At 35.2% G+C, this 21,421-nt stretch overlaps 1 protein-coding gene across 1 annotated transcript in view; it reads left to right on the top strand.

The window, feature by feature from the left end:
• The window catches only part of PRKG2 (protein kinase cGMP-dependent 2), an 85,476-nt gene that overhangs the window by 50,687 nt on the left and 13,368 nt on the right, over positions 1 to 21,421 (top strand). The window contains exons 13-15 of the mRNA XM_081047884.1: positions 650 to 791; positions 15,659 to 15,822; positions 19,327 to 19,449. Coding sequence (XP_080904010.1) covers positions 650 to 791; positions 15,659 to 15,822; positions 19,327 to 19,449 — 429 coding nt within the window. The remainder of the gene's footprint in view (positions 1 to 649; positions 792 to 15,658; positions 15,823 to 19,326; positions 19,450 to 21,421) is intronic.

The following is a 21,421-nucleotide window of genomic DNA, read 5'->3' as shown; positions in this document are numbered from 1 at the left end:
GGTCAGAACAGCTAAACAGCTTGCCCGAGGACACAGTGAGTGGAAAAAGCAAGAGTCAAAGCCAGCCTTTCACCCCAAATCCACATTTCTGTTATACCATGCAGCAAATCGCCGCCACATTGCAATCATTCAGTGTGGAAGCCTACACACAGTGCTGACACAATGCAACTTCAGTATCATGAAGGTACACCAAATAAGAAAGAGTTATGACCTCATTTCTACTGCTATTGTTACATGCTTTGCAAACAGGAAATGCAAATGATCACTTCAGTCATTTTTTCATCAAGCAATTAATTACACACATCTGGTTCAGGCTTGCCATTGAAATAGTTGCATTTTCTCCAGTGTTGCATTTCTCCATAAATATCTACAAAAATTTACCTTTCTATGTTCCTGTGCAATTACCAGAAACAATTGTTTGGATGTGGACATTTTAATTTTAGTGAAGTAGTTATCGTTTGCATCGAGTATCCCGCTAAATTTCTTTATGATCAGCAGTCTAATTCATTGGCAGTATAAAGTACTTTTTAGTATTGATGTCCTAGAAAACATTTATATTGCATAAATCTACCAATATAATAATTGGCACCTAGAACAGACAACAAAGATATACATCGATAGTATTAAAAAGAAAAATGATTTTTTGCAGAGGCAGCTTTGATGAATCCACCTCCAAATTCTGTGTCGCTTGTGTGACAGAAGCATTTGATTATCTGCATCAACTAGGTATTATCTACAGAGACCTGAAGCCAGAAAACTTAATACTAGATGCTGAAGGTTACCTGAAATTGGTAAGACAAATTCTCTTACTTACAGTATCATATGAGATATTTCCAAACACAAAGTTCTGGTATAGTTGCAATTTCTTTTAATTTTGGTACACCTGTTATTTTCACTTTGGGGGGTAGGGCCTGTGAAATTGACACACACAACACAGGGAGCCGTGTTACAAGCACACTCTTTCTGGCCTAGGAATTTAACGTTTCATCCATATTTATGACTCCTATTAGGGATTCACATCACAGAATGCCTTTAAATTTGGATTTTATTAGTATTTTTTGACTCATCGTCTTAACTAGGTTTTAGTAGATTCCTGCTACATATAGGGACTGGCTATAAGGGATAAGGAAAGAAGATAGCATGGCTCCTGCCCTGAGATACCCACTGTCTGTACAGAGAGAAAAGATACACGTATGAATGTTGGTAACTTTTTTTGGAAATCGTTCTAGGTGATCCTAAAAGTACAACCAGGCTTGAGAATCACAACACTATGGTACAGGCCCCTTGGCGACAGAGACTTTCCTTGCTGTCATCTTTGTAATCCCCTCATGCCCAACATGAACCCTCTTGTATGTCGTGCTAAAGGAAAAATGCTACCAGTCACATAAACTGCTTTCCGTGAGAAACTATATTAGAACTGAGCAGTCATAATGTAGGAGAAGCCAAGATCTTTAGTGCTTAGGAAGGGTCTCCATCAGGATGGGGTGCCAAACGGAGTTTTCCTGAGTCCATTTTGTAAGTACCTCCAGGACATTAAAACATCTCTGAACTTAACATTTGCAAACATATTAAAAGTTTTTCACATCGAAACTTTTATATATGGAAATAATAAGACCTACCATTTCATGATAGCTATGTGTAAAGCTACTGTGCTAAACATTTTGCAATTGATACATTTAACAGTTGATGAGATAGTTTTTGTCATCCACATGTTACGATGTATAATTTAGTCTTAGGAATTAAATTATGTGTAATTGCTAAGGGATTTCTCTCCATAGTAAAGGAGTAAAGTCCTCTCATATGAAATCTGGCTGACTTCTAGGAAACATTTTGATCCATTCAAGCCTTATCTTATCCATGAAAGACAGTTTTGAGATTGGTGAGGTACTAATCACTCCTCTTCACAATTCCTTCATTGGCTCTGCCTCTCACAGCTCTTTAGGGAAATCCTTTGGAATATTCTAGAAGTAAAAAAATATCGTGAGGGGTCCAGATATTCATTAGGTTCATTTCTTTTTTTATAGCTGTTCGTTTTTAAAATATTAGATAGCATATTCAATATTTATAGTCATAGAGATCAGTAAATATCTCTCCTGTTAGTCATTGTTATCCACCCTAACTCATCTGCCAACCAGCTAAATGAAGGTTATTAAAGCCTTTAGAAATTAAAAAGTAAATGTTGGTTATTTGCATTTCTAGCTGTATATCAAATTAGATGTTCTGATCCTCTCACTATAAAATGTCTAAAAATACTGGATGAAACATGAAAAACAGTATTACATGCAGGGCTGAATTTATAAGACAGCATTGGGATTCTCCTGAGGCTGGGAACCAAGCTTGAGCAGTAGCTCAGGATGGAACTCAAACATTGGAGCTGCTGTCTTGTGGGCACCCAGCAATTCTAGGTGGCCTAGAGGTTGGATTTTATTAGCTGCACCCTCTGGAAACAGGAGACCAAGGTTTGGACCTGGGCAGTATGGGCAGTTCAAACAGAGAACATTGTACAGAGCCAGGAATCACACAGATCACACTCTCAGGGAAATAGAAAACAAGAAAAACATATTTATAAACACAGAGTAAATGCAAGAAAACATGCCTTTCTCATTATTGGGCTCTTGGTAGAGAAACAGAGGTCGCCTCTAAGAGTTCTTGGCCACAAGCTGGTCTTTGTGAAGGTTGCGTGCCCAGTCTTCAAGGATGGAAAAACCCAAGCAATAATTTGAATGAAAATGGAGCCATGTTGGTAGTATGTTCAAGTTTCCAAGAATAAATGTATATTCTCTCTGGAAGAATGTACTCTCAACTTAGGATTCTCAGAGAAATAAAGTTCCAGGGAACATGAGCTCATGTTTAAAAAATAAAATTTAAAAATATATAAGAGATAAAGGTACTATGGATATTTAATGGCAGGCACATATGTGTTTCATATATTGGAGTAATCAGATAAAAACAGTAAAATAAATACATCCAACGCACCTTATAAAAATAAGAGAGAAAATAACAAATGAGTAAGGAACAGAGTCTCTTGAAAAAGATCTAACAGGTTTAGAAAAAAACTAACAAATGAAACTTCTATTAAGAAATTAAGAACATAATTGAAATGTAATATTCAATAGAAATTTTCATTAATGGTGGAGTAGCTTGCAGTGGAATGATCTTACTGACATTAATTATAATATATGTATAAAATGTGTGAAGACATTGGAGAACAACAAAAAGTAGACTTTGAAACTTTGAAAAAAGGGAAGGAACCCAATGTGGGTCAAATCCACATTGATACAGCTGTCCAATTCATTTCAGGACACTCCTTATTGTACAAAGCACAGGGGATAAACCTTTAGTTAACATCGTATTTAACAGTGAAATATTGAACATTTTCCATTAGATTGTGGACAAGGCAAGAATATTTTCTGTCACCACTTTTTTCAACATTGTAGCAGAGATCTTAGCAAATGAAATAAACCAAGAAAAAGAAATGAAAAGCCAAAGATTAACAAGGAACAAGTTACTTATCTTTATTTGTTGATGACATGATTGTTTATGTAGATAAGCCTAAAGAATCTATCAAAAAAGTACTAGAAAGAATAAGTAAGTTAAACATGATTACAGCTACAAAGTCAATATAGAAATAAAAATTCTATTTTTATATACTAACAATAAATTTTTATAAATTAAATAAAAATTCCATTTATAATATCAAAAATCAGAAAATAATTTTGAACAAATTTAATGTGCAAAAATGTGGAGGACTACTACATTGAAAACCAAAAAATATTGCTGAGAAAAAAAATAACTACATGATAAGGTACACTATGTTCATAGATTGGATAACTCAATATTTGATAAGATGTCCATTGTCCCCAAATCTAAAGATTGAAGGCCATTGCCATAAAAATTGGAGCAACCATTTTTCAGAAACTGAGATGTTTATTCTAAAATTTACACAGACATGCAGTGTTCAAAAGAGTTAATAACCACTTTGAAAAAAGTAATTGAGAAATTTATATCTTACATCAGATTTATTATAAAGTTATACTAATCAAGGCAGTGTGATAATAGTGTAAGGATTTGCTAGTTTGATTTCTAGCAAAAGAGGAAAGACTAATAGTCTTCTCAATAGGTGTTGCTGAAACAAGTGGATATGGATATGTGGGGGGAAAAAATGAACCTGACTCACCTCCCACTATATACAAAAATTAATTCCAGATGAATCCTAAACCTATAAAGCATCCAGAAGTAAACATAGGGTAATATCTCACAACATGGGGTAAGCAGAGATTTCTTAGGACACAAATAGTAGCAATCTTAAAAAGTTCGGGCTACTATAACAATACCATAGGCTGGGTGGCTTAAACAACAATATTTATTTATCAGAGTTTTGGAGGCTGGAAAGTGTAAGATCAAGGCTCTGATAGAAATGGTGTATGGTTAGGGCCAGCTTCCTAGCCCATAGACAGCTGCCTTCTCACTTCTTCATACAGGGAAAGATGGAGAGGGAGGGAAGAAGATAGAGATAGAGATAGAGAGCTCTCTCCAGTCTCTTCTTCAAAGGGCGCTAATGCCATCACGAGGGCTTTACCCTCATGACCTAATTACCTTCTAAAGAATGCACCCCCAAATGCCATCACACTGGGCATTAGGGTTTTAATATAGGAATTTGGGTGGGGGACACAAACATGCAGTTCATAATAATTGGACTTCATTAAAACAAAAAAATTCTGAATAATCAAAATATTATGTTATTCAGAAAATGAATAGTTATGCCATAGATTGGGAGAAAATATTTGCAATATCTATTTATGACAAAGGACTTGATTGTATCCAGAAATGTATAAAGAACTCCTACAGCTCAATAATAAAAGGACAACCCAAGTGGAAAACAATGGTCAAAGGTCTTGAAAAATCAATTCACCAGAGAAGACAGGAATGATCAATAAGCCATATGAGTGGTTATCAAGAAAATGCAAATTAAAACCACAAAGAGTTACCATTTCCTACCCACTCGAATCATCAGAATTTAAAAGATTGACAGTACTTTCTAGTGGGAAAAGAAAATTGTGAACTGTTGGAAGAATAGTTTTGTCATTTTCTCAGATTCAAATCGACATGCCAGCTCTATGACAAGAAACTCCGCTTCCTGGTGGAAATTCCATTCCTTGTATTTATCCAGAAAAATTGAACTTATGTTTTAAAAAATCTTGGGCAAGAATGTTCATAACAGCTTTCTTCCTAAAAGCCCCCAAATCAGAAACAGCAAGTACCCATCACCAATTGAATATATAAACTTATAGTAGTACATTCAGCCATGGAATGCTGCTCAGCAGTGTAAAGGAATGCATTACAGCAAACAACAGCATGAATGAATTTTAAAAAATATGTTGAGCAAAAGATGCCAGACACAAAAGAGTATCTTTTATATGATAACATCTATTGACATTCTAGAATAGATGGTAGAAAGAAATACAATAATTGCCTCTGGGAGGAGCATTTGACTGAAAAGGGGCATGAGGGAACTTTCCGAGATAATAGGAATGTCTGTATCTTGACCGTCAGGTGGTTGTAGTTTCATGAATATAATCTGCATTAAAATTCAATGAACTGTACACTAAAAATATGTGCACATTTTACTGCTTATATATTATACATCAATTTGGGAAATGTAATAGATTAAATAGCAGATGATTCACAAATAAAGAGAAAAATCAGTGAACTTAAAGATAAAGTTCAGTATTAATAATTTACAATGTACCATAGAGACACAAAAAGGTGGAAAACAAGAGTAATAAGATGACTTGAAGAACAGAGTGAGAAGTTTTTTAAATGTTTAATTGGAGTCCAAGATAAAAATAATATAGAAAATGAGGGAAAGCAGTATTTAAAGATATGATGGCTGAGAATTTCAAAAAACACCAATCATCCAGTAAAGCAACCCCAACAAATCCCAATTGGGACAAATTGTATTTATTATAATTCCTCTCTTTGCATAGCAAATTACTCCAAAGCTCAACGGCTTAAAACAACAATCATTTACAATCTCACAGTTTCTGTGGGCCAGGAATTTGGAGAGTGGTTCAGCTGAGTGGTTCTGACTCGAGGTCTCTCAAGAATTTTCAGTCAGATGTTGGCTGCCGTTGCAGTCACCTGGTGGCTTAACTAGGGCATCCAAATCCAAGGTGACTTGCTCATATGGTTGGCAAATTGATGTTGCCTGTTAATTGGGGGCCTTAATTCTTTTCCACATGAGCTTCTTTATGGGTTAAATGTCCTCATGGCATGGAGGCTGGCTTCCCTCAGCATGAGTCATCTTAGCGGCTGAGTAAAAGTTACAATGCCTTTTAAAACCTATTCTCTGTCACAAACCAACACTTCTACTATATTCTGTTGGTCACACAGAGTCAGCCCTGATTTTTCTTGGGAATTATTGTGAGAGGGACACCTCTGCCTACCAGGAGAAGTGGATCACTGGAGCTACCTTGGATGTTGGCCATTGTCATAGCAAAAGTACAGAACAAAAACAAAGGGAAAGTCTTAAAAGCTATTAAAGGCAGTTTACATAAGCAGGAATAAAAATTAGTCTCTCAGTAGATTCTCAACAATAGAAGCCAGAACACAGTGGAATAATATGTTCAAAGTTCTGAGAAAAAAATAACTGACAAACTTTAATTATAAATTCAGGGAAACTCTTTTAGGAGGGTGAAATAAAGGCATTTTCAAACAAAGATGAAGGGCAGACAAAGGATGTGGTTAAAGGAGAGATAACATGATCCCTGAGGAAGGATCTGAGATACTACTAGGAGTGGTGACTGAATAAAAATGGTAAACATGTTATTAATCTATTAAAATTATGGTATAACAATAATTATTCTATTATGTACTACTAAAAATGAGAAAATGCTAAATACCTGAACAACTGCAGCATGTAAACTGAGCATGTAGGTTTAATTGAAATTAAAGTGGGAGAACAAGTCATTCATTTTAAAAGAAGGTGAAACAGCAAACCTAGAAAACAATCAAAGGGCTAGCACAAATTGGGAGTAGAGAGAAATGCAAACAGACTTAACACTTCAGATAAAAACCAAAGATTGTCAAATAAATTTAAACCATAAAAATCAGTTATATGTTTACAAGAGACAGACCTAAAAACATGAGGATGCAGAAGGGTTGAAATTAAAAGGAGGGAAAAGGATATGTCTGGAAAATATTCAACAAATTTAAATGCAGGTGTTAATGTTAGTATCAGGGAAGAAGTATTACTAGAGATAACAAGGGTTACCATATAATGATGAAAGTTTCATTTCACCAAGATGATACACAAATCTTGATCTTTTATTTACCAACAAATCCTTCAAAAATAAGAAGCAGAATTTGACAGAATAGGGAGAAATGAACAACTGTAAGAAAATGTAATACACCTCTCTCAGAAATTGATATAACACCCAGACCAAAATCACTAAAGCTTTAGAAGATGTGTACAACACAATTAATTAACTTGATCTAATGACTTATAGAATATGGTTCCCAGTAATTAGAAAATACACAACAAAATTTGGTAATATACTGAGCCATTAAGCAAGTTTTAGCAAAAATCATAAATAGGAATTGGGCTATTGGTGGGCAGCCTAGCAAAACTGCTTTCACTGAGGGTTTCTGAGGGGATTGCAATAGAGGTGGCGGTGGTGGGGGAACCTGGTGACAGCACAGCAGGAATGCACATCTGGGTGATGGACGCTTGGCAGTGTAGCCTTGGACACCAATGTCTTTGAGGATGACAGACTCCTTGTAAGAGTGACCTTGGCCTCATTCTACAAATTTCATTAAGTGATATTTTTATCTTCCTGCATTTTTTTTTGGCACTATCGGTGAGGGGTCAGATATCTAAGGATGGCAGGAAAGTAAAGGTGGTTTTTCTGAGCAAAGCATAACCAGTCCTGGAATAAAGATGTAAAAGAAAGGTGTGGATTTTGAATGTGTCTCTCTAGAGGCTGGAGAAGTGTGCCCTTCTCTTATAATTACAGAAAATGAGTTTGTGGTAAGGAATGAAGACTTCATTCCACTTTTCTTCCCCAATTCATCATTGATATTGCCACCCGGATTAGTTCCTAAATGAATCCCAACTGGTCCAAGCTGTCTGCATCAGGAAACACACCGAGTAGAAATTAAGGATTAGGCAGATATTACTACTAATGGACCATGAAGATTCACATCATTTTCTCTCAATTGCCCATCCAATAATTTCCTAAATCTCCACTTTCAAGGCCAAGGACGGCTGATAAATGCAATAATCATTAAAAGCCCTTCTTCTGGTTATCATGAATGAATCCAGGACAATATTAAGATGTAGGACAGTACTTGAAGAGTTTAAAGAAAAACCCACCTTGTTCTCAACCCAAGCAGAATTTATATACTAGCTAGTCTTTTTGTGATTGCTGTGCAGAAAACTTGGTTGTAATCTAATAAATCTCAGCAGTCACTCATAAATAAGCATTCCATATGATTATGCTATTACTCCTGTGAGTAATATACTCCATGTAGTAGCAGAACAACATAATGATACTTATACTGAGTATTATATAAGAAAATACAGTGTAAAACGTATTAAATGTTGACATTGTTGAGTGCTTCTTCAGCTCTATCTGCCCCTCTATGCTGATAGCATCATGATGGCAGAAACTGCTAAGCTGTTTTCTTCTTGACTTAGCACATGGCTTAGTATACAAGAATGAATAAAACATCAATGAGGCAGCTTCTTCCTCACTCCCAAAATAGGGACATTAACTTTTTGGACTCTGATATCGATGTATTTAAGGTAGAAGTCAATAACAAAAATTTAAGAACAGGAAGCAACCACTGACAAAAATCGTAACTCATCATTGAAATTTTAAGAATATTTCAAAGGAATTCAAGGATCAGTGAAGAAGAAATTTTAATGAATTTTAAAAAACAGCATTATACAATAAATAATACACTGCATACTCGTATATGTCACCACAAGTGGGTTGCAACTAAAGTAATAGCTAGAGTAGTGTTTATAGCCTTTAAAGTTTCAACTAGGCAATAAGAAAGTCTAAGTATTAATGAGCTAAGCATCCAATTTAAGAAGTTGGAAAATGGAGAAATAAAATAAAACCAAAGAAAAAATAATAACATTAAGAATACTAATTAATAAAATCTAAAATAAAAGGAATATAGAACGAAGGTGGGTATTTTGAAAAGATTAAAAAATTAACAAATATGGAAATACTTATAAAAGTAAAAGAGAATAGGTACAGATAGATACTATCATAAGTGAACATAATTACAGTTAAAGCAGAGATTTACGTGGTGTAAAAAGTCTTTGGGCAACTCAACTCTATACTATCTTATTCTATGAGTCTAGTGTAAACTTGATTCTCCAAAGAAAACTACTAAGAAAGGCAAATTAATGTCCAGTCTCACTCATGAATTTAATCCAAAAAACCATAAGCAAAATATTAGCAAATGGAACACTACAAGGAATACAAATTATGACAATAAATCATAACAAGGTTGGATATATCTCAGGAATGCAAGCATCATTTAACATTAAAAATTTTATTAAAACAAGTCACTGCCTTAATAGATTAAAAAGAAAGACAATTATATAATCACCTCAGTAAATGCAGGGGAATTTTTCATACATTTCTACATTCAATTATGATAAAATCTCTTGGTAGTCTAGGAATATAAATACATTTTATTCACCCAGTGAAAGATACCTGACAAAAATTTAGAGCAAACATTGTACATAATGATGAAACATTAGAAGTATGCTCTTAAAAGTTAGTGGGGTAAGTGCTTCTATTCAGTATTTTACTGGAGGTCCTACCCAATGCAGTAAGAAAGATTAGAAAGTAAATAACAAAGCCTATTTCCCCATGTGATATAATTAACTCTATAGAAATCCAGAATGCAACAACAAATTACTAAAATGACGTAGAGAGTCTAGTGTGGTTGCTGAATGTAATACTAATAACACAAGACCTCAGTGTATTTTTAAATACCAGAAACATAGTTGATAAATAGTACTATACATGTCATTTACAAAAAGCATAAAAATATTATATATGTTCATGTAATAAAGTATATAATGAATCTAGAAATCCATCTAACAAAAATACGTAAGAGCTTTGAAAAACTTACACAAATTTATAGCAAAACATGAAGAGACCTAAATTAATAGGCTCATTCCTCTGCTTCTGGGCACAGAGCTAGACAGCATACCCCAGTCTTTTTTTGTGCTATGATCGTGTGTGGCTCGGTTCTAGCCACACTAGATGTGCTCCCACTGTCTGTGCACCACCGTCAGACCTGGGCTGAGACTGAACTGTGCAGCTGATCTCTATGCAAGCTTTCCTGCTTGTGGCCAAGAAACAGCAGATTTGATGTTGGCAGAGCCATAAGATGGAAGGGGATTGCATTCCCTGAAGCATTGTTTGGAGGAGAGCTCCCCGCTGCTCAGTCAAGCCCACTATGTGAGGAAGAAGAAAATTCGTGTAGAGTTTAAGCTTTTATACTTTCGTGGATATGTTTGTGGCAGTAGCTAGCATTACCCTAACTAACTCAGAAGGTTGTATCTCCTAGGTTTAAAAATGGGATGACTCAACAATCCCAAAGATATCAGTCATCTCCAAATTGATCTACAGGGTTGATACATTTCCAGTGGAATTCCAGCAGAGCTTTTCATGAAGCTTCACAAGTGAATCTAAAGTTTATGTAGACTAACCAAGGGCCTAGAATAACCAAGACATTTCTGAATACAAACCTGAAGGGTAGGGTAGGAGGGAACTCTCTCAGATATCAGAACTAATTGTAATGCCATAGCTCAACCTAATTACTAATGAGGGGGTATAGATTAAAACCACAGTGATTTAATACTTACAGATGGCAAAAAATAAAGGTTAATGCCACTAAGTGATGGTGAGGATGTAGAGCAACGGGAACTCTTACACACTGTTGCTGGTGAAGGGGTGGTAATATAGCACAGTCCCTAAGGAAAATAATTTTACAATATTTAGTAAATTCGAAGATACCACATCTTTGACTCGGCAATTCTACCCTCTTACATGTATCTACTAGGCTACATGGAAAATGGTATTCATAGAAGCATTTTTATAATAGCACACAATTAGATATTAGCTTGGTGCAAAAGTAATTGCAGTTTTTGCAATTATTAACCTTTTAAACTGCAATTAATTTTGCACCAACCTAACATAATGCAAATGTCCGTCAACACCATAATGGACAAAAACAATCATGGTGTGTCAATTCACTTGTGTATGATACAAAGTTAAAATAAATGGACTACAATATGGATTAAATTCACAGACATGATTTCAAGTGAAAAGAGGCAATTTGCCCAGGGAATAGACATAAGATTTGTCTAAAAATTTTACAACTGTGAACTACATATTATTTCAGGCTATCAGATATGTGAGGAAATCAGAAAAGAATGCAAGCCAATGATAAACAGCAAACTGCAGGTAGTGGTGACTTCTTGGCAATGGGCAGGAGGATACCATGGGAGGAACACATGGATTTCCGCGTTGGTTCTGTTCTAATTATTAAGCTGGCAGAGGCTATTGGAGTATTTTTATTCTCATGCTTTATAACTTGCGTGTATGTCACATTATTTTATCTATATCAAGGATTTCCTCACTTGAAAATAAAAGTAATCATTGGCTCCATCTATATTCTTTTTGCCAGACCATTATTAGCTGTTCTTATTAAGTGACAATTAAGTTTTTCCCACCAATGTGTTAACATAGGCTGCTTCTTTTTCCTTAAATATCTTCTACTTCCTCGTCAACTTATTTATAATGGGAATGTTCCCTTTGAAACTTGTTCAGTCTCACCTCAAATATTCATGACCTTCCTAGATTTAATTTTTTTCATCTTTAACATTAGGAAAATAGTCCCTAGCTCACAAGTTGCAAGTTGTTGTAAAGATTATATATATAATATATATATACAATATATTATATATATTATATATATAATATATAATATCTTATTAAACAGATGTTAGTGGTTATCTTTTCATTCAGGTTTTTTTTTTCACCAAATGTGCTGAACATTTGCTGTGTTATAAATGTTGTAGGGGGTGCAAAATGAATAAGATATAATGCCTCTTCTCAAGGAGCTAGACACACAGCTAGGCAATACTGCCACAAGGGATGTAATTGTGGAATATAAACAGTGTTAAAGAACCTCATAGGAGAAAGGAATTCGTTCTGTAAATTTTGCTTAAAGAGGTGGTGGTATATAAGATGAGCCTTCAGTGAGTTTTTTCAGTTTGTTCTTGTGTATGTAGGGTTCCTCTTTGTCTTGCCCACTTCCTACTGAACCCTCCAACTATTTCAGAGGAGTCATCATGCCCCCATAAAGAATGGGTTGTGGCTGTAAAAGATTCACCCATCCCATACCTTAGTGTCTCTCATTCCCACTTCCATCCAGGGGGAGCCATCCACTGTTGCCTATTGGCGGACCAGACCAACAGATTCCATTTTACCCTTGTCTAGACTTGGGTTAAGTAAGTGCCCTAAAAATGCCACATAAATATTTTTTTGGAATGTTATGTCTCCATGAATCATCTGGCTCAATTAGACTGGTCATTTTGATTCCATTTTTTTATGTGACCAAGAGAACCAATATCTGACAAATTTACTGACCCAGAGAGAAACTTCTGGGAAAAAGCTAATACTTACTGGACACCAGATCCAGTAAACCACAATGCTAATTTTACTATTTCTGCATGATGTAATCATCACTGCAGATTTAGAAGCATCTTAAAACCTTCTAGTTTGTTAAAATCTTTGGAGACAAGCTTCCAACATAATATCAGCTATCCTTAATAATGGGGATTTAAGAGAGATGAGAAAAAACCTGTGTGTAGCTGCTCCAGAGAATCTTCTTAAAAGCTCAGTTTTGCTAGTAGAATTTTTAAAAGGGTTGTGTCTCTTTTCTTGTCTTAGAATGATCCCTTTAAAAAATTAGGCCATTCATACCCCTTCTCTTAATCCTCCAATGGCCTCTTAGAAAAATAAAAGACTAGGGACCATGCGCTCGCTCTTCCTCTGGTAGAATCACTCTTGCTCAGATTTTTACTGAGCTCTCTTTCTTAGTCTACTCAGACTTCTGCTTAAATATATTCAAATGCGACCTCCTCAGAGAGATTTTTCTTGATCACCCAGTTTAAAGTATAATTCAGATTGCTTTCTGTACTTAACTGTTATATGTTTCTTCGTAGCATATGTCACTATCTGACATTATTACGTGTATTATATTTTTATGCTTGTTCTATTTCTCTTGAATATAAGTTCTAAGAGGACTTGGGCTTTATTTGTATCCTGGTGCTTGGTATATAGTGGTTTTTAATAAATATTCATTAAATGAGGAAAGCAAGGAGCTTCCATTTCTGTTGCCTGGAAGGAATTGGATTAAACAAAAAGATTGAGGATTTCTGGTGGTAGCCATAGTGGTACAAGACAAAGAGTGTCAATTTTTACAGAAAATGCACAGAACTTCATATCAGATGATCTGAGACCTCCTATATTTTAGGCACATGACTGGGTAGGTCCGAGTGTCAATTTCCTCTGACCAAACAGGTTAGACAAGTTGATTCTAAGATCGAAAGAGATGGAGAACATGGTAACTTTTCATAAATCTTAAAATTTTAATATAATTATTGCGATCTCTTTAGGCCAACATACAAATATTGCAAAAGCAAAACCAGCTATTCAAATTAAAATTGATCACTTTCAGCACTAGAAAAACTCTCCTAAACATCTAATAAACTTCCAGTCAACCTAAAAAGAAAAATATAGGTGCAATAAAAATGAGTTGAGAAGCTATTATAAAACAAAAAATTATAATATTTCCATATATGCATGCATTAAAAATGCAATTATAAACATTGCTTTCTTGTCTCTTAAATTTTAGTCTTTATAAAATTAGATTTTTATATTGGCTCTTTCTCTGAGGAATAAGTAGATAGGCTACTCTCAGCTGGTTACAAATTTTAATTTCATAATATCCCCAGCCATCTCTTAGATATAATCTTTGTGAGTCATTCTGTGTAGATAAAAGAAAATAGTTCAAATTAGGTTGTTTAAATTTCCTTCTTTTAATAAGGACATTTTTGCTGTTGATACTAATACTAAAGAGCATTAGCTCTTTGAATTAGCAAAATGGTAAATTTCTAAGAGATTTGTTTACGGTAAAGCAAAGATTTTTATATGTCAATATTTGAATAAATAAATGAGGGCTGGATTTTATAGTTCACTATTTCATACTTTTTTTAGGTGAGGACCTATTTTGATACATTAACCTTATTTTTTTAGGTTTTTAGCCAAGATTATTGCTATACTATTGAGATAGTGTGTGTAATGAAGCTGTTAAAATGAGCATGTTGAAGCCCAGGTATAATTTGTGTGTCTGTTTACTTGAGGGAGGTGGGGGCAGTTTTATTAAAATAGTATCTGTATGTATTGGAGATGAAAGTATGTGCTAAATAACCACTGTGGAAGGAAACCAACTGTTTGTTTTGCAGGGCAGGGTGTCATTCCTATACACTGCCTCCATTCAATGAGCGGGTCTTCTGTTGCTCCTGCCTTCTTTCCTGTCTCTATTCTGTGCACAGAGTTCATTGAATAGAGTCTCAGAGAGTGGAGGGGCCTGTTCTGAAAAGCCAGAGGAGGGTAACAAGTTCATTACCTGGGGAGACTTCCTAATCGTCAGTCAGGGCCGAGCTCAAATGTCTCCTCCTAATGACGTCTTCCCCAACCATGTTTTTCCTCATGTTCCAGAAGTATCTGTTTTTTGGCCCTCTGAATTTATGCTTTCCATAATCTTCTATTATATTACATAATATAATATTAATCACGTAACGGGAAGTATTCCCAACACTGTGAGCTTCTCTCCTAGTCAGCGCTGTATTTACAGCGCTGGCCTATAGTGGATGCCGAGTGAATAAATATTATTATACAGAAGTTACTGCAGGTGCTATCCACCACCCACCTCCATGAGAGGGACTGAAAGTGTACAGAATCCAGCCAAGGTTGAGATGGGATGATCCTGGTTTTATCTTTGGACTGCCAGAATTCAGAGGGTGCAGACATTGTGCCTAATGGTTTTTAAAGATTGTCCAGTGTTTTAAACTCCCCTTCTTCTCAACAATGGTCCCTTGCCCAAGGGACAATGGTCCCTTGTCCAAACTCTCAATTCTGCTATTATTTATTTCTTTTGTAATGGAACTTTAAGTCCATTGCTTCCCTCTTCTCTCCTCTTCCCAATGAATACCACCATGGATTTGAAAATTATTTTAGTCTTGCTTGTTCCTAGCTTCACATGTGTTGTAATGGCTTCCCCTTGCTAAACCACTCTTCTTGTCCTCTAGGAGTCCTGGGTATAGAGGTGTGTGCATGGAACTTTCCCCAGTGTAATTGGATTTATACCTGACCCTATAAAAGAATAAACAAGAGGGTCAGTGTGTGCATGTGTGCGTGTGTGTGTGTGTGTGTGTGTGTGTGTGTGTGTGAAGGAAAGGGTGGGGGTATGGAAAGAAGATTGGGGAAGTTAGTGGGTAACTTAAAGAGTAACATAAAAATTTGTCTCTGAAAATGTTTTTGACATTCTTTTCCAGGTTGACTTTGGATTTGCTAAGAAAATAGGATCTGGACAGAAAACATGGACATTCTGTGGAACTCCAGAGTATGTAGCACCTGAAGTCATTCTCAACAAAGGGCATGACTTCAGTGTGGATTTTTGGTCCCTGGGAATTCTAGTGTATGAGCTCCTAACGGGCAAGTAAGTACCTTCATGTTGTGTTCAGACTCTTCTTCAGAGAAGTGCAAAAATAACTTCCTAAGGATAAAAAATATGTGATTTAAGAGTTTAACATTTGGAAATGTTTCTGATGAAGTATGATGCCTTTTCCTCTTTAGATTATTGCACATATATTATGCTTACTAGTTTATAATGTAAAGAAAAGATTCAGGAAGGGGAAGGAAAGAAGTACAGAATGCTACAGTTCATCTAAAATGGCAAGCCCTGTTATTATAGGTAACATATTAAGTGTGTGGTTTTGATAATTTAGCATAGAATAAGAAAAAGAATTGAAGTTGTAAGCTATGTTATTATTTCCTTTTATATATGGTTTGTAATTGAGAAAATAGCAATCATAGTTCAATTAAATTCATTAATCAATTAAACTAAATTTAGCCATCTTCCCAATAAATCATTAACCAGGAATGCTACGAGAAAGCAACATTGCTGGATTTAAATTTTATTCCCCTTGTCAGCGCCTTTCTAGAGGTGCTAATGAACAGAGACAAGACACAGCAGGGGTTTTATCAGTTAAAATTGAATTGTCACTCCCAAAGAAATTAAAGAGCCATATTAATGAATCCAAGGTGCAAAATATTCAACATGCATGCGCACACATGCACACACATTCATTTATATGCACACATGAGCACACACATACATATATAGGCTATATATAATATTAGCTCACATTTGTAAAGCATTTTGCAGTTTACAGAGCACTTACATGCATATTATCTAGTTTTGTTTTCACAAACTTGTGTGGAAATTAAAGCAGGAATTTTAATTATTTCTTCATAATTTAAATTTTATTATGATTACTTTATGATTTAAATTTTATAGATTAGAAAACCAGGGCAGTGAGCGACCTGCCAGAGTTCAGTGATTTGATCCCAGATCTTCTGACTCTAAATGTGACAAGACGTATTTTCCATTACACACATATGCCATGTGGTATAATGCAGGGACACACACACACACTACACACACAAGATTCAGATCAGTTTCCTTTTCAGTTTTGTACCTCCATCCCTCATGAACTGATTTGATCATCTTTATAAATCTTTATAACCAGATATTTTCAGGGAAGATTTGCATTTGGAATGGCATAAGAAATTCTAGAATGAAACCATTGATGGAGATTCAAGTCTCAACACGTTTTACATCAAAAGAGTTTCATAGAATCTTCTTGAACTTTTTACACTTACAAATTGAAGTGTTAGATTACCTGTGACTACATTCTACTTCCTATTTACATTCGTTGAGCAAACAGATATGAAAGATTATAGTATCTGTAATCAGTTTCAAATATTAATTGCTTAAGATTTTGAAGGAAAGAAGAGAAGAGTTTTCAGTCATTTAGACGGAAAGTTGCTTAAGGTCTTGGAACACATGGAATTCTATTTCATGAATTTGTTCCTCATTCCTGGGAAATTTGTTAACTGCATTTCTAAGAGACACCTGATGTTTCCTGTAGATAACTGGAGAATATACATTTCGGTCTTCACCAGCTGGGATAAATTGTTACAAGGAGTAAAGAAATAAAATGAGGGAATAAAGAAGGGGGAAAAGAACACAATAACTTGGAGTTGCTAAGGTGACTTGAGCTGTCATAAAAAGTTGGAAAATTGTTTGTAAAGGTTTTCAGGGTAGGGCACAAGAAAAGTTAATTTTAAATGCCCTGAACTTTAGAGTCAGGCGGTAAATGAAAATGAGAAAAGAACTCAAACCAAAAAAACACACAATATAGTTGTAAATATAAAAATCAGTTGGAAATATTATAGCAATGTCTTTGTTTCCTACCTCATTTTCTTTACAAGTGAAACATATATTATTGAAAAGTTAGTGCACTGACCTTATTTGAAGTTTATTACTGAAAGTGGGAATTCGCTGTATCAAAAGGTCTCAAGCATGACCAAGAAATAGTGAGTAGTTCATGAATTTTCAAAAATTAAATGACACAAGAGCATAGATATTGAAGTGTTTTTAAAGGCAAAGCATATGCATTAAAATGTTATCTGAACCAAGTGGCCAATTGCCAGTGCTTTCTTACTCATCTTAGCAACACTTTCCTTGAAATACTGTCTTCACAGTATTTCTCTCATTTCTTTTCCCACACTCGTGGCTCCATCTCACTATCCATTGCTGGGTCCTTCTCATCATTCTGACCTCTCAATATTGGGCCACTTCACTCTTTGATCTCTTTGCCTTCTACTCACTCCCTGGGTGATATCATCAAGTTCCATGGTCATAAATATTTTCTAATGACTCCTCCGAATCATATCTTCAGCCCTAATCTCTTCCCTGAATGCCAGACTCATAAATTCAACTGCCTTCTTTGCATCTCTGTTTCATGTTCAAAACATAACTCTTGATTCTCTTTCCCATAACCTGCTCTGTACTCCTACGTTACTCTAGTCTTTCATCTCTTCATAAATGTTGGCTTCATTCTATAGGTCAAAACACTTGATCATCAGTCTTGAATCTTTTCTTTATACCACACACCACATTCACCTCATCAGCAAATCCTGTTGACTTTTCTTTTTTTTTTATTTTTATTTTTATTTTTATTTTTTTGACTTTTCCATCTAAATAGATCAGAATCCAGCCACATCTCACCACCTTCACCACTACTGTCCTAGTCCGGGCTATCCGGCCTTCCTTCTCTCACCACTTTCACTGTCACCGTTTATACTCCACACATTAAAAATAGCTTCCTCTGGCTGCTGTAAATTCGATCATTTGACTCACAACATATTCCTAGGTCCTTATCGTGGCCCACTAGATCTATGTGACGTTTGCTCCTCTCTTACATCCCTGTCTCTTGCTGACTTTCTCCACCAGCAACACTGCCCTCCTCACAGCTCCAAGAACAGCCCATGCCCATTCTTGACTCATGCCCTTTGTACTTGCTCTCTTGAAAACCTCTGCATTTTGTTTTGTTTGCTCATTTGTTTTCTTTTTAGGTTCCACATATAAGTGACATCCTACAGTGTTTGTGTTTCTCTGTCAGACTTATTTCACTTGACATCATACCCTCAAGGTCTCTCCATGTGTGACTCATTCACTCTTTCTCTTCATTCATACCTCTGCTCGATCTCGTCAACTTGTCAGAGAGTCTTTTCATATCCACTCTGTCTAAACGAAATCACACCTCTCTGTCAATTTCCGCCCCTCTCCTTAATTGTTCATGTTAGTGATGATCTAAAATTACTTGTGTGTGTGTGTGTGTGTGTGTGTAATTAGTTGTGATGTGAAATTAATGGAATGATTTTCTACTGTGTATCCAGATTTATCATAAAACAAATAATGAGACAGAGGGAGGAAGGGAGGGAGGGAAGAAGAAAAGAAGGAAGGAAGGAAGGAAGGAAGGAAGGAAGGAAGGAAGGAAGGAAGGAAGGAAGGAAGGAAGGAAGGAAGGAAGGAACTTAGTTGTAAATGTGTCTCAGATGCTGGTCCTAGTGTCCTATTTTGTGTTTCCTCTAGCCCACCCTTTTCTGGGATTGATCAAATGATGACCTACAATATGATTCTCAAAGGAATTGAAAAAATGGATTTTCCCAGAAAAATTACAAGACGACCTGAGGATTTGATTCGGAGGCTTTGCAGGTGAGAATGACAATTAGAAACCCCTTGTTCTTGGAGAAACTGTGAAGGCTTCTTATTTCTGTTTCCACACATTTTAAATTAGGTATATGTTTACTTTTTGAACTTTTCTATGTACCATGTTTCTCTGAAAGTCAGACCTACCCTGCAAATAAACCCCAGTTATGATCATCAGCCAGACAGATGCATTTAGTACATTATGACGATGTTCCAGAAGATGACATGACTGTATTTGAATAAATGAAGATTGTTGTACATGAAAAAATAAGACATCCCCTGAAAATACGCCCTAATATGTCTTTTGAAGCAAAAATTAATATAAGACCCAGTCTTATTTTCGGGGAAACATGGTAAATTATATTTACAAAAAATCATTTTCTGTATTGCAGTCTATGTTGGGAGTTTGAGTTTATCTTATGTTATAGAACAACAGTACTTAATTATAGTATAAAAGAGATATACAATTTTCAGGTTATCTTTAGGAATTATCTGTTATAGAGCAAAATGGAACCACAAACCCTAATTTGATAAAGGAGTAATTAACTTACAACCTTGTTTTTTTTGAGAGAAAATCAGTGGTGATGATAAAATGTTACTACATGCCCTCTTTAAATCTTCATTTTTTAAAAAAAGTACTCCTCTGACCTTATTTTATTTTATTATTATTTTTAAAGGTATAATTGTCATATAACATTACATGGGTTTCACATATACAATGATTCAATATGTGTATACACTATGAAATAATTGCCACAATAAGTTTTGTTACCATCCAATACCATACAAAATTACAAAAAAAAAAAAATGGTTTTCTTGTGATGAGAACTTTTAAGATTTACTCTCTTGGCAACTTTCAAATATGCACTACAATATTATTTACTATAATCAACATGCTGTATATTACATCAGCACAACTTATTTATTTTCTAACTGGAAGTTTGGACCTCTTGACCCTCTGTACCCATTTTGTCCATCCCCCACTCCCCCTCCTTCCTAGCAACTACTATTTTGTTCTCTGAATCTGTAAGTTTTGTTTTGTTTGTTCATTTGTTTTCTTCTTAGATTCCACATATAAATGATATCCTATGGTATTTGTGTTTCTCTGTCAGAGTTATTTCACTTAACACCCTCAAGATCTCTCCATATTGTCACAAATGGCAAGATTTCATTTTTATGGATGAGTAATATTCCATTATCTATATCTATATCATCTATATCTACATCTACATCTACATCTATAGCTATATCTATATTGTATTTCCCCAAAAATAAGACCTAGCCGGACCATCAGCTCTAGTGCATCTTTTGGAGCAAAAATTAATGTAAGACCCAGTCTTATTTTACTGTAATATCAGACCAGGTATAATATAATATAATATAATGTGATGTAATGCAATGTAATGTAATGTAATGTAATGTAATATAATATAATATAATATAACACTGGCTCTTATATTAATTTTTGCTCCAAAAGATGCATTAGAGCTGATGTTCTGGCTAGGTCTTATTTTCAGGGAAACATGGTATATCTCACATCTTCTTTATGCACTCATCCATTGATGGACATTTAGATTGTTTCCATAGCTTGATTATTATATAGTGCTGCAATGAACATAGGGTTGCATATATCTTTTTGAATTAGTGTTTTCATTTTCTTTTGACCAATACCCACAAGTGGAATTACTAGATCATATGGTAGTTCATTTTAATTTTTTGAGGAAACTCCCTACTGTTTTCCATAGTTATTGCACCAATTTACATCCCCACCAACAGAGCACAAGGGTTCCCTTTTCTCCACATCCTTGCCAATACTTGCTTGTCGACTTTTTGATATTAGCCATTCTAAGAGGTGTGAGGTGAAATCACATGGTGATTTTGATTATTTCCCTGGTGATTGATTATGTGGAATATCTTTTCATGTACATGTTGGCCATCTATATTTTCTTGGGGAAAATGTGTACTTAAATCTTCTGCC

This window comes from Rhinolophus hipposideros (genome assembly GCF_964194185.1).
Source record: "Rhinolophus hipposideros genome assembly, chromosome: 1".
Classification (NCBI taxonomy): Eukaryota; Metazoa; Chordata; class Mammalia; order Chiroptera; family Rhinolophidae; genus Rhinolophus; species Rhinolophus hipposideros.
This window is presented reverse-complemented; position numbering and strand designations above follow the sequence as displayed.